This window comes from Mus caroli, unplaced genomic scaffold (genome assembly GCF_978045245.1).
Source record: "Mus caroli unplaced genomic scaffold, Mus_caroli_1 scaffold_1, whole genome shotgun sequence".
Lineage (NCBI taxonomy): Eukaryota > Metazoa > Chordata > Mammalia > Rodentia > Muridae > Mus > Mus caroli.
In genome coordinates this window covers 128,775,571-128,788,717 of record NW_028227256.1, presented here as the reverse complement: position 1 = coordinate 128,788,717, position 13,147 = coordinate 128,775,571, and the positions used below count along the sequence as shown (strand labels likewise).

The window sequence follows — 13,147 nt, the reverse complement described above, 5'->3', positions numbered from 1 at the left end:
GGGATCTGATGCCAACTGCAGGCAGCTATCGAAATTGAATTGAATTGTCCATTTCTTTCTGAAAATTTGGAATATAGGTCTCTCTCACATGCACATGCACACGTGCATGCACACACACACGCACACATACATACATTTGATATCGAGAATAGTTTGTAATTGAAGAAGAGCATATTAACCCAACAGAATGGAAGCACCGATCTCTAAAACTGACCAGGGCATGAGTTATCGGAAGAAACTGAGGCACCGCTCTGCCAGGATGTAGGACACTGAAGAGATCAGAGATCTAGACAAGACAGGTGTTTCTGGATTGGTGGCTGACCAGGAAGCAAAAGGACACTTGAAACAGTAGTTGAAGCCTGGTGGGGTCTGTGCTTTGGAGGTGCAATTGGCTCTAGGTGGAGCTCTGGAGCAGGACAGTCTGAGGGCTGGGGGCTTCTTGTGCAGTTTGCTCTCAAGAGGGCTCAGAGACACAACCCAGGGAACAGCAAAACTGATACGCAGTAACAACCACGTCTGGTAAAAGAGCAAGAATTCTCTATACTACTCTTGCCACTATGTACCTGTGAAATTCGTGCAAAGTAACTTAGTTTTTAAAATGTTCAAGGAAGGGGGCTGGAGAGATGGCTCAGGGATTAAGAGCACTGATTGCTCTTCCAGAGGTCCTGAGTTCAATTCCCAGCAACCACATGGTTGGCTCATAACCATCTTTAATGGGATCTGATGCCCTCTTCTGGTGTGTCTGAAAAGAGCTACAGTGTTTTCATATACATTAAATAAATACATCTTTTAAAAAAATGTTTAAGCAAACAGAAAAGGATGTAGATATAAAGTTTCCTCAAATCCAGGGGGCACATAAGCTTTTCTGGTTGTTATTTTATTTTATTTTTCTGAGCCAGAGTTCTCCTTATGTAGCTCAGGCTAGCCTGGAACTTGGAGTGCTTCTGCCATAATGTCTTAGGTGCTAGGATTACAGGTATGTGCCACCATGCCTTGCTTATTATACACATGGGGCTTTAAAAGTTCTGCCTGCTTGGTTACATGCAGAAAGCAGCCTTTAATTATGCCTGAATATTTACTTATATAAATATACCTCTGGGCAGTCTGGTAAGTCTGATATTCTGCATCATTCAGAGCCCAGTACTGAAGATCTTATTTCCATTTCCTTATTTTTTTTCACTCACTATGTTGTTGTGCATTGCAGATAATTAAATAGTGTACTTTTTATAGAACAATCCTGCTAACGAAAACAGTCGCTTTTACTTGTAGCTAAGAACCTTTTATTAGATGTCGTCAGTACTCTGTTCCAAGCTACATCCCCCATCTGATTTATAAGCTGGAACCCAAGCTCCGAGACTCAATACAAGGCAGAGGCCATCGTTATTAACCCACTTTCGGGTGGTAAGCTCAGACACAGCAAGGGTGGGGACTTATCAAAGCGAGTGGCGGAGCTGAGATTGAGCCCAGGGCGTCTGTCTCTAGCCCCCATATTTTTGAAGCGCCTTTTTGTGTTTAGAGCACATTTTAAAGGTTTGTTTTGTTTTGTTTTGTTTTGTTTTCATAGCTGGGTATGGTGGGTTACACCTTGCAATCCCAGAATTCAGGAGGCAGAGGCAAGTGCATCTCTGTGAGTTCAAGGCCAGCCTAATCCACATGGCTAATTCCAGACTAACCAGGGCTATATAGAAAAACACTGTCTTAAAACCAAAAAAAGTTTCTTCGGGGTAGAGACTATGCCTCTCTCTGCACCCACATTCGTCCTCAAGCAGGTTTAAGATCATGTACTCAGAAGTGACACTTAGCTGATAGTCTGAGCCTGGCCAGCAGGTTTGTCTGATCGTATTCTGAACTGTTGTCCACCTACTGTGACGTAAGCACTGTCTCTCTCCAGGTTGTAATGTCTAAGAGGCAAAGCATCTGGTGAGGAATAGGAAATCAGAGAAAGAGACCATTTTCCTCCGTGTAGGACCAAGGCTCCTTCCGAAGAAGGGACCAGGATGCCCCTCTGCCTATGCCTAAGGATGAATTGAACTCAGAGCACAGATTGTACGTTCAACATTTCACAACCTAGAGAGAAAGCTCGTGGGCTTTCTGGAAAAGCAGATCCCTAGGCACAGGACACATGTGAGAAGCCGGGAGTAAAATGCTTAGGAAGGGTGGCAAATGAGCAGGTCCTCCTCCCAACAGGGGGTATCAAGGCTCTGGCCACAAACAGCAGCTTATCTCTGGGAGGCAACAAGGAAACCTCAGAGGGGTCAGCAGGGCTACATCTCCCTGTCTCTGTCTCTGACTCTCTCTCTCTCTCTCTCTCTCTCTCTCTCTCTCTCCCTCTCTCTCTCTCTCTCTCTCTCTCCCTTTCTCCCTCTCTCTCTCTCTCTCTCTCTCACACACACACACACACACACACAGAGAGAGACAGAGACAGAGAGAGACAGGGAGAGACAGACAGAAAGACACCCCCACCTCATGCCCACACCCAGGAGCTCCCTGGCTGTCCTCTGGCTTTTACCTACAGCCTCACTCTCAAAGTACTCCCTGACTAGTAACCCCCTTTTATTCTTCATCCTTGTTTGGGTGATAAATCACAAGGTACCGTACTCAAATCCCACTTTATACAAGCTGCCAGTGGAGGCTGTTGCCTCTCGGTCGACTGTAAATCCCTTTGAAAGAGGAGACAGGGAGCCTGAGTTATAACTACAAACCTAGCTCTCCCCTCAGCAGTAGAGAGATGAGCTGTTTCCAGTCCCTGTCAGAGGAACAGCACTGCTGACTTCTACACAGGGACCAGGCTCGCTTGTGCTCTTCACTAGGCATGTGCTAGCTACTGAGCTGCGCCCCAGCCCTGACCTGGCTTTTTTGAGTGGTCTTAATGGCGAAATCAGCAGGCTATGTAAGTGGGTTGACAAAACTACACGCTCACTATGCTAAGAAGGTGTGCAAAGTGTCACAGCCCGTGTCTCAGGATAGCTGTACTTCACCACAGACCCCTCTAAAGTGAAAGAATGGTTTGAACAAACACAACCCCTCCCCCTTCCTAGACATTGACAAGTTTATCTGGTGCCGACCACCATTCCGAATAGTGGTCCAAATACAAATATCTAAGTAAACATACTCGCTGCCATCTTTACGTGGCGACCCTGACGCTTACATACCTGCACCTCCAGATTTAAAGTGGAGCAGATGTCGTGGGGCCCTTTGAAGAATCCAAACGGCTTATATAAATTGTTCACATTAAAGGATTCTATGTCATCACCCACTTCCTATTTAATTCTATCACCAGTTGAAAATATCAATGCAGCTTTGTCTCCGGTTTATGTAAAAGCAAGGACTACAGGCCGCTTCTTCCAAAATGAGGTGTTTTAAGGATGCAGGCTGCTTTTCCTACTGTACCCATCTCTGTGAGATCTGAGGAACTGGGGTTTCGTGAATAGAAAGGGTTCCTTTAGTGAGCCATTTAGTAGACTTTTTTTTTTTTAATCCTTTTAGAAAATGCCGTGCTTGCTCAGAATCACTTCATCAAATTCGAGCTGTCTTTGAATGGGAGTCCGCTATCAGCGTGTTTACCTGGGGTTTCTTTTTGATTCCCTAAGTTCTTCGGGTAGTTTAAATGCTAGAATCCAATTGCAACTAACCTATTTGTTGATAAAACCGTGAGTGATAGGCTTAGCGGAGTACATTTTAGGCTCCTGTCAGACGTAGGACTCTGTGAGGGTTCAGCTATTGAAAGAGGTAAGGTATCATTTCAAAGGGATTCATATGAGTGGCCTTTGAAGCATTTCTTACAAAAATCGCAGGATTTTAACAGTGGGAGGAAAAGAAAGCCGGAAATGAGAAGAATGAAGAGAGCTCCAGGCCGGAGAAGCAGCTGCCATGGAGGCTGAGGAGACTTGGTAGGAACTACGAGGTGCATCCACTGGACGAGGAGGGAGGAAAGCCATGGGAAGTACGGAGCATCTCCGGAGGGTGGAGCAAGTGAGCGGGTGGATGTGGCTAAGCCTTTGCTGATAGGTCTACGCTAGGTAGGACTGGGAAGTCAGGGGCAAAAACCAATCTGAAAGATTTTGCCATTGTTAAAAACAAACAAACAAACAAACAAACAAACAAACAAACCGGGTTGGACTGGGATACCCGTGAGCGCAGAAGAGAGGTTTCTGTTGGGTGGAGGCTGGGGATGGGACCCAGGCTTTTAGCCTCTGGTGTTTGGTTGGTTTGGTAAGATAGGGTCTTGCTGTGAAGCCCAGGCTAATACAGACCTCACTATTCTCCTGCTTCAGTCTCCTGAGCACTGAGATTAAAGGTACAGACCACCTAACTCTGCCTGGAATAGGTTTAAGTCAGGATTCTAAACTTAAGAATATCTAAACCTCTATGTATACACTGCTCTGAGAAGTGGGTATTCCACAAGAGGTCTGGGGCTTTGAGCCTGGGCAGCGACGGTCATCTGTGTGGCCAGATGGGCATTGGGATGTGTTTGCTCCTAATGTCTATCCTGTACTCAGTAGCAGGGGACAGCCATGTAGCAAGGTGTAAACGCATCCCTCCAATCTCCAAAGTACTCATGCCCATGAGGGGGCCTTTTGTTGAGTGGATGCAGTGCAGAGGGAAGGTTGGAGACTATAAAGGAATAAATCAACTTGACACAGGCCTATGCCTGAGGAGGGTCTTGGAGGGGTTAGCACAGGAGGAGGTAACAAGAGGAAGAAGCCACATAAAAAAAATAAAAAAAAAAAAAACGAAGAAAAGATGGCTAAAGGTGGAGGTCTCGAGCATGAGGACATTTATTTAGCGAGCAAGACAGCAGTCAAGAAGCAACAACCCCTTGCTTGAAGTGGGGAAGCCGAGAAGCCAAAAATCAGAGGCACCAGGGAGATGCCTCAAAACATAGTAATGGACAGAGGTCAGAAAAAGAAGGCGGGAGAGAGAGTCTGGTGTGAGAATTCCTCAGTTACCAATGCCTCGCTGTGCTCAGTGCCAGAGAGCACAGGCCTGTCTTTGCTTGACAACAGGCAGAGCCTGTTAGATGCTGCTGCACACACTAACTGATTTCCCCAGAGCACTTGCACAAACAAGCAATGGATAGGGACCCTAACCCAACCAGGTCTCTTCCGAGGAAGACCCCTCACATGCCTGGCCTCCAGTCCCACTGTGGTCAGTCAGAGTGGAAGCCATGTCTCAATGTCTAGCTGGCAAAGGGACACGCTTAGAGACGCACACGTTTCTCCTATGTTCCTAAGTGGGCCAAGAACCGAGTTGGATATGTGAAGGCTGAGGAGGTGGCACAGGGTTGGGTGAAGCTGGTGGGCCCGTGGTAATCATTGTGGGGCAAAAGGGACAGTGATACTCTGGGTCCTAGCTAGAACACAAAAGCCATTTCAAAAGGTGGATTTTTTTTTTCATTAAAAGATCAAGTCTAGACTAGAATAGTCTAGGTCTAGCAGAATGTAGTATTTCTTTATATGTCTGAGAGTGCTCATTTTTATTTTTAACATACATGTAGAAGTATTCATGCATTTGAATTGTTCATACCTTCTTGCCTTCCTTGCCTTTGTTTTTTGAGAATTTGATATTTCCTTTCAAAATGATTTTTACGGCTGGAGCTGGGAAAACAAAAGGAGAACAGGCCAGGAGAGCAGATGAGGCAGCAGGAGAAAAAAAAACACCAAGTGCTTTCTCTCAGCCACAGGCACTTCCACTAGGGTAAGAAAATTCACAGTGCCCTTTACAGAGAAAAGCCCTTCCTCACAGAGAGACATGCTTAGGCCTCCTGTGGGGACGTGGCTGGCTGTCGTGTTTGCATGCCTCAGAGAGACATAAGCTAGCAGGCTTTCTGAGAGCTGCTGTTCTCAGTTTAGCATTGTCCCTGGAAGCCAGCTGTGAGCTCTGTGTGTCCCCAAATGCCAGAATAGGAAGGACTTTCTGCCTCCTATCTAGAACAGCACCCTGAAGAAGGGGAAGCCAGTGGCTTTCTGAGTGGCAGGACGGCCAGCAGCAGAAAGCAGCCCATAGTGACACTGGGATGTGGGGGAGGATTCAGTGCTGGGATGTGGGGGGGGACTCAGTGCTGGCATGTAGGGAGGCCTCAGTGCTGGGATATAGGGAGGACTCAGTGCTGAGATGTGGGGGGACTCAGTGCTGGGATCTAGGGAGGACTCTGCGCTGGGATGTAGGGGATGGGAAGAAACTCAGTGCTAGCATGTAGGGAGGCCTCTGTGCTGGGATGTGGGGGGACTCAGTGCTGGGATGTGGGGAGCATTGTGCTAGTGTGTATTCAGACTAGATGCTCATGGCGCCACTTTATTTTGCTTTTGATGTTTTGAAGCAGGGTTTCACTACATGTTCAGGCTCAACCTCCCAGCTGAGGCCCTCCTGTCTCAGGCCCCAGGGATGGGATTGTAGACACACCCCAGCACAGCAGGCTATCTGCCATCTGAGAAGTTTGAGAAGAGGTTGCTGAGCAGGTGTGGAGGCACACACCCGTAATTTCATCACCAGTGAGGTTAAGGCAGGAGGAGCACTACAAGTTCAAGACCACCCTGTTCTATGTAGTGAATTCCAGACCTGTTAGGGCTACACAGTATAAAAACCTATCTCCCACCCTCCCCTTCAATAAAACAAACGGGGTCAAACAATTAAACCAAAGCCTCCAGTGCCCAGAACAGTGACTGAAAGTGAGAAAATCAAATTCCTGATTGTTTGTGAGATTGAGGGGCTTTCTGTCCCTGCTCCCCTCTGGTCCCACCGCTCACCCCAGCAGGTGTTTTTGTAACCGGCTGGGTCCAGGCTGACTCTTCGTAGGATGATGCCAGGTTAAAGCCTCCATTCCACACCCTGGAGTGGAGAGAAATGGTCCAACCCTCCATTCCAATGCACTAAAATGCTAAGCCTCCACTCTGCCCCGGAAGTTGGCCTCCAGGAGACCCAGTGAAAACAGTCAAGATCAGCAATGGAAAACAACCTTCTTTAGCCTCAGCAGAAACACGCCTTTGTGGAGGTTGTGTCCTGAGAACCGAATGGGCAGTGAGGAGTGGACCTATGGCCAGAACCAGCTTGAGCTGGCTACAGTGTAGCTTCTGTAGCTTTGGCTTCCTTGGCAGCCCTGAACAGTTTCTATGTATGGACCAGTCCCCTAAGCCTCTTCCCCAGGCAGGAAATGGAGAAGTCTGAGACAGCCCAGCCACTTGTCCCAAGGTTACAGTGGAGTCTATCCCTAGATCCGGCTGTCTCTTCCAAATAAGCTCACTGTGACAATTAGGGAAATCTCTGTGTCCATTCAATATCAAGATTTTTTTTCCAGACCATTTGGGCTGTTTAGTTGAACTGTTAATACTTATGGGAAACTGTCTTTTTGTTTGTTTGTTTTGTTTTGTTGTTGTTGTTGGAGTTTTTTTGTTTGTTTGTTTTTCTTTTTTCTTTTTGGTTTTTCGAAACAGGGTTTCTCCATATAGCCCTGGCTGTCCTGGCACTCACTTTGCAGACCAGGCTGGCCTCGAACTCAGAAAACCACCTGCCTCTGCCTCCCGAGTGCTGGGATGAAAGGTGTGCCTCACCACTGCCCGGCCTGTCTTTTTGTATAGATCACACATGGTCCAAAATACAACATTCATCGAGTACAGGCTATGAGACAGTAAACACAAGCTTAAGAGGCAGTCAGTCCTGAGTTCAGGTCTTACTTTTGTCACTATTTGTGTGTGCATGTGGGTGTGTGCATGTGCCTGTGTGTCCAGATGGTCCTCAGGGCCTTGTGCACACTAGTCAAGTGCCTTTCATTGAACTACACCTCCAGCCCTGCCTGCTCTGTTCTTTACCCTCAAACATACACTGAGCTCCTGCTCTGTGATGCTGGACAGAGAGTGATGTTGAAGACGGGTGTTAGGCTCATCATGACACATCCCAATGTATGTTTATCTTCTAGAGCCACGCCCCAGTGATGTGATTTTGGGCTAGTCACTCTTGCTAAGTATTGTGAGGGTTAAAGGGCTTGGTTCACATTCTGTCCAGAAGACACGGGTGGCCCTCATTAGGTGCTGTTTCCCTGGGCTCCCAGGAGACTCCCAGGAGATATTCGTGGAATATATTATGGGGTTCTCCAAGGCCATCCTCAAAGAGCTCTGGGGACAGAGACAACTGCATGTGTATGGTTTATGCTGCTTTATGTAGTGTGCTTGCTGGGGCCATGGCCACTGTAAGCAAAGTCAAAGAATTTCAGGGGCCACCACTCCCCACCCACCCACTGGTCTCCAAAGGTGCTATCAGCAGTGTGTGTGTGAGAAGCTCAGAGAAGTACAAGCTGGTTCATCCGTTTTGCCTGGGCATGAAATCACCTAATCCAAAGAAAATCATAGTGAAATGTATCGGTTTGAGGCAAAGCAGAGCTCGAGACCTCACGGAAAGCCGGAACCTTGACTCTAGGAGCTAATTTTAAGGACTCCGAATACATGATCTGACTCTGGTTTAGGTAAAGGATGTGCACACTGGCCGGTCCTTCCCTCAGTATCCCACCCAGCCGTGTCTTTGGTGTGAAGACAGACTTCGCCGTACAGATGATCTTGCAGCCCAGGGGCTTCTTTGGTGGGCTCTGTGCACAGAGGGGCCGAGTGGCTGTTTCACAGGTCGGCGTGCACATCATTTACAGGGTGTAAGTCATGCTGGACAGGGTATTAATAAACGTGAAGCTGCCATCTGGCAGCACCGCCGACAACGGTACCTTCACTGTCATCGCTGTCCTCAGAGCCGTGCGGCCTTGTGGGTTTCTTCGTGACAGGCGGTTTCCAGGGAGGCGAGGCCAGAAGCTGCACTAGCTTCTTCTCATAGGTCTTTCTGGTGGAAGCTGAGGGACACAACAGGGAACTAAGCCGTTCTGGGTTGCATATACAGGATTCGAGCTGTTTTATAACCCAGCCCTCTCTTCTAGGACCTTACATGATTGGCTACGTATGGCTGGCTCTTAACAACGAGACGGCCCCCCACAGCCAGCCGCTCAGCTCATTCTTCCCATTATATAAACAGGTAATATCTGCAGAGTATCAATAACCAGGTACTGAGTCTCTCTGAGAGCAACTGGGACAAAGTTGTTTATGAGGGATAGAGATAATGGAAATAGAGGGCACATATAAAAACCCAAGAGGGCTAATATGATAAAAAAAAAATTGGACTTTTAGCACTAAGAAATAAAAAATAACAACAAGCCCTCCCCCTCCCTGGCCTTGTATCTCCTTCTGTAAGGGCCTAGACTGTCTGCTACCTCTTCCTGCCATATGGCTGTTTTCCTCTCTATTTTCAGTGGCTTTTACTGCATATGTTCCTTCTACTTCTCTGCTTTAAATTTTGGAATTAGCTCGTAAGCAGCAAATGAATACACACACACACACACACACACACCCTGCCCCCATCCCCAGTATTAACTGCAGACCTACGTAGTATTGGGCCAGGTGTGAATCCAAGCTTCATAAGATGTTTGTGCAGCTCATAGTCACTCAGACACTTCACATCCACCATGGTGATCAAAACGTGGCCTCTTCTCTGGCAGTGGAGTCCTTGAAACAGGAAAATATTAAATTCATTAAGGTCGTCGTTTCACAAATAAATACTACCGCTAGACTTACACCTGCATCCCCCCCGCTGGGCTGGCAGGGCTGGCAGGGCTAGGGGACCCATGGCCCCTTCTGTCTGCCAGAGGCTCCTATGGCACTGGTAGCCTTGGTGAACAACTCGACAGACTTCCACACTATTCCAGGTTCTTGAGGATCAGTGATTTCAAACTTTTCTGCTTAATGAAGGTAAGAAAACTTACCTGGATAAAATGATATTTCCACAACTGCTCTGGAACTCTGCTCAGGACTCAAGCGCCCCGAAGATAAGCCGTTAATTAAATGTGAATGAGGTGAGAGAGATTTGTTTTCTGTAAGCTAGAAGAGTTATTTATTGCTGCCCTCTTTTTTCCTGCGGCTACCCAGGGCTTAGAGCAGTCCAGGATTACAGGCTGAAGCAGGTTTCACTCGTGCACTGAGCACAATGAGATGCAGTTTTTTTTTTTAAAGGATTAAAAATTTTCCAATTATGAGTATTTTGTGCGTGTGTGCATATGCATACGTGTAGATGGGTGGGTATCAGAGTGCACGTGTAGAGGTCTGCGGACAACTTGTGGAATCAGTTTTCTTCTGACACTGTATGGATGGGCAGGCAAGGGCATTTACTGACTGAGCTATGTGGTTGTGGTGGCCTTCAATCAGGCCACTAGAAAACAGTGTGGTCAGTGAACTGGGCCAACACTTAATTCTTACCACAGATTGAGTCACATAGGTCTGTGAAGTCTTGGTCTGTCTAAATCTGTAGAGCCTCAGCTCAATTAGTTTTATCCCCTTTATCTCTTGATTCCTACCTCCAAAACCGACCCCTGTCACCCATTTAATAAAGTTGGGAGAGAGGGTGGATCACTCATTCGCAGAGCCTTTTTGAAGGCTCTGCCATACAGAACTGGTTTATTGCATCCCATTTCTAACAGGTTTCAAGGAATTTCAATATTGCAGTAAAAACAAGCTAAGTGCTCAGCACCACAGGAAGATCGGGCCCCGTTCCAATGACTTTTTATTGGTGCTCGATCAATGTCCTATTAGGAAGCTCGTCATAAACAAGCTGGAAGAAAACAGGAGTTGTGACCTAGGACAGAGTGCTCAGGAACATGCGCTTGGGCAATTTTGTGCTTCAAACTAGGCTTCTTTTCAAAAACGTAGTCCTGGTTAATGTTAACATCCTCCTCCTCCTCCCCTCCTCCTCCTCCTCCTCCTCCGTGTGCCTGGGAAGCTGGATGGACCTTTCCAGAATACAGAAGTCTAACCCTGGAAAGGTAAAAGGCTCAGCAGCTCAGATTTTTTTTTTTTTTTGTACTGGAGGCACACTTAGGCAGATCCGGCCGACATTTGTTCCAGAGAACAGCTGTCTGTTGTTTCCCTTGCTTCCCCAAAATAACCTTCCAAAGAGCTCTCATCAATTTCAAGTGACATTAGACAATTGCCTAGAGGGAACACACATATGGAAGACGGATATTCAAATGGAATCCAACTGGATGATGAACCCACTCACCCCTTCACATGGTTGTCTGAAGTCTATGCAATCAGTCTGGTTACTTTAGCTAGGTGAGACTCACCCGAGGGTTACCATGAACAACTGCCCCTTCTCCAACTGTTAGATATTATGATAATCATAATACTGACAGTGTGACATCAGCACCACACCTTCACCCCAGCAACACTGATGAGAAAACCAGATGATGGATTTAAGCTAAACTCAAACAGAAGGAGGCGCTGGCCAGCTCCGGAGGTGGAACACCAAGGAGAAAACATGAGGGTACAAGGTACCACTGAGCACAGGGAGCAAGGAGCTGCATGAGACTACGCAGTGCCAAGAAATGGAGAGGAGAAAAGAGACAGAAAGCAAATGGCAGCATCCAAGCCACCAACCAAGACCCACGGGGAAACAGGAAAGCGGAAGAGAGTTGTATCCACATCAAAAGTTTTTTTCCATTAAGAAAATAAGAATCACCAGGCAGTGGTGGTGCACACCTTTAATCTCAGCACTTGGGAGGCAGAGACAGGAGAATTTCTTTTTTTTTTTTTTTTTTTTAAAGATTTATTTATTATATGTAAGTACACTGTAGCTGTCTTCAGACACTCCAGAAGAGGGCGCCAGATCTCATTGCGGATGGTTGTGAGCCACCATGTGGCTGCTGGGATTTGAACTCTGGACCTTCGGAAGAGCAGTCGGGTGCTCTTACCCACTGAGCCATCTCACCAGCCCCGACAGGAGAATTTCTAAGTTCAAGTCCAGCCTGGCCCACAAAGTGAGTTCCAGGACAGCCAGGGCTATACAGAGAAACCCTGACTCAAAAAAACAAAAAAAGAAAGAAAGAAAGAAAGAAAGAAAGAAAGAAAGAAAGAAAGAAAGAAAGAAAGAAAGAAAGGAAGGAAGAAAGGAAGAAAGAAAAAAGAAAAAAGAAAAAAAAATCAGGCGGGGGTGGAGTGGGGTGGGGGCAGTATACTCCTTTAATCCCTGAGGCATCGGCAAGTGGATCTCTGTGAGTTCGAGGCCAGCCTGGTCTACAGAGCAAGTTCCAGGACAACTAAGGTTACAGACAGAAACCCTGTCTCAAAAAATAAAAATAAATAAAAATAAAAACAGGCTAGAGAGATGGCTCAGTGGTTAAGAGCACTGACTGCTCTTCCGAAGGTCCTAAGTTCAAATCCCAGCAACCACATGGTGGCTCACAACCATCCATAATGAGATCTGACGCCCTCTTCTGGTGCATTTGAAGACAGCTACAGTGTACTTAGATATAATAATAAATAATTTTAATTAATTATTATTTATTATTAATTATTATTATCTTAAGTACACTGTAGCTGTCTTCCAACACTGCAGAAGTGGGATCAGGATCAGGTCTCATTATGGATGGCTGTGAGCCACCATGTGGTTGCTGGGATTTGAACTCAGGACCTTCAGAAGAGCAGTTAGTGCTCTTAACTGCTGAGCCACCTCTCCAGCCCAATAAATAACTTTAAAAAATTTTTTTTTAGCTGTCTTCAGACACTCCAGAAGATAGAGTCAGATCTCGTTATGGATGGTTGTGAGCCAGCATGTGGTTGCTGGGATTTGAACTTAGGACCTTCGGAAGAGCAGTCAGGTGCTCTTACCTGCTGAGCCATCTCACCAGCCCATAAATAAATCTTTAAAAAAAAAAAAAAAAAAAAAAAAAAGCACTGGCTGCTCTTCCGGAGGTCCTGAGTTCAAATCCCAGCAACCACATGGTGACTCACAACTATCTGTAGCAGGATCTGATGCCCTCTTCAGTGTGTCTGAAGACAGCTACAGTGTACTCATATACATAAAATAAATAAATAATTTTTAAAAAACAAAGACAATGAAACAAAATGGAAAGAAAAGAAAAGAAGAATCAGGGGCTGGCAACATGACTCAGCAAGTAGTTCAGTGGGTAAAGACATTTGCCACTAAACTTGAAGACTTGAGTTCCATTCCTTAGGGCTCACATGGTAGAAAGAACCAATACTTGAAAGTTGTCGGGCTGGTGAGATGGCTCAGTGGGTAAGAGCACCCGACTGCTCTTCTGAAGGTCCAGAGTTCAAATCCCACCAAC

The 13,147-nt window shown here is 46.4% G+C and overlaps 1 protein-coding gene across 2 annotated transcripts in view; it reads right to left on the bottom strand.

Annotated features, from left to right (window-relative positions):
- The window catches only part of Lemd1 (LEM domain containing 1), a 31,444-nt gene extending 20,310 nt beyond the window's left edge, over nucleotides 1–11,134 (bottom strand). The window contains exons 1-4 of one of the 2 annotated variants that reach the window (XM_021170943.3): nucleotides 11,080–11,134; nucleotides 9,414–9,533; nucleotides 8,705–8,827; nucleotides 5,527–5,597 (exon numbers count right to left, since the gene is read on the bottom strand). In XM_021170943.3, the coding sequence (XP_021026602.1) occupies nucleotides 5,527–5,597; nucleotides 8,705–8,827; nucleotides 9,414–9,495 (276 nt within the window). In that variant the 5' untranslated portion in view covers nucleotides 9,496–9,533; nucleotides 11,080–11,134. Of the gene's footprint in view, nucleotides 1–5,526; nucleotides 5,598–8,704; nucleotides 8,828–9,413; nucleotides 9,534–11,079 lie in introns of those variants that run through there. The other variant, XM_021170949.3, reaches the window with a different exon arrangement.
- Nucleotides 11,135–13,147: the final 2,013 nt, after the last annotated feature.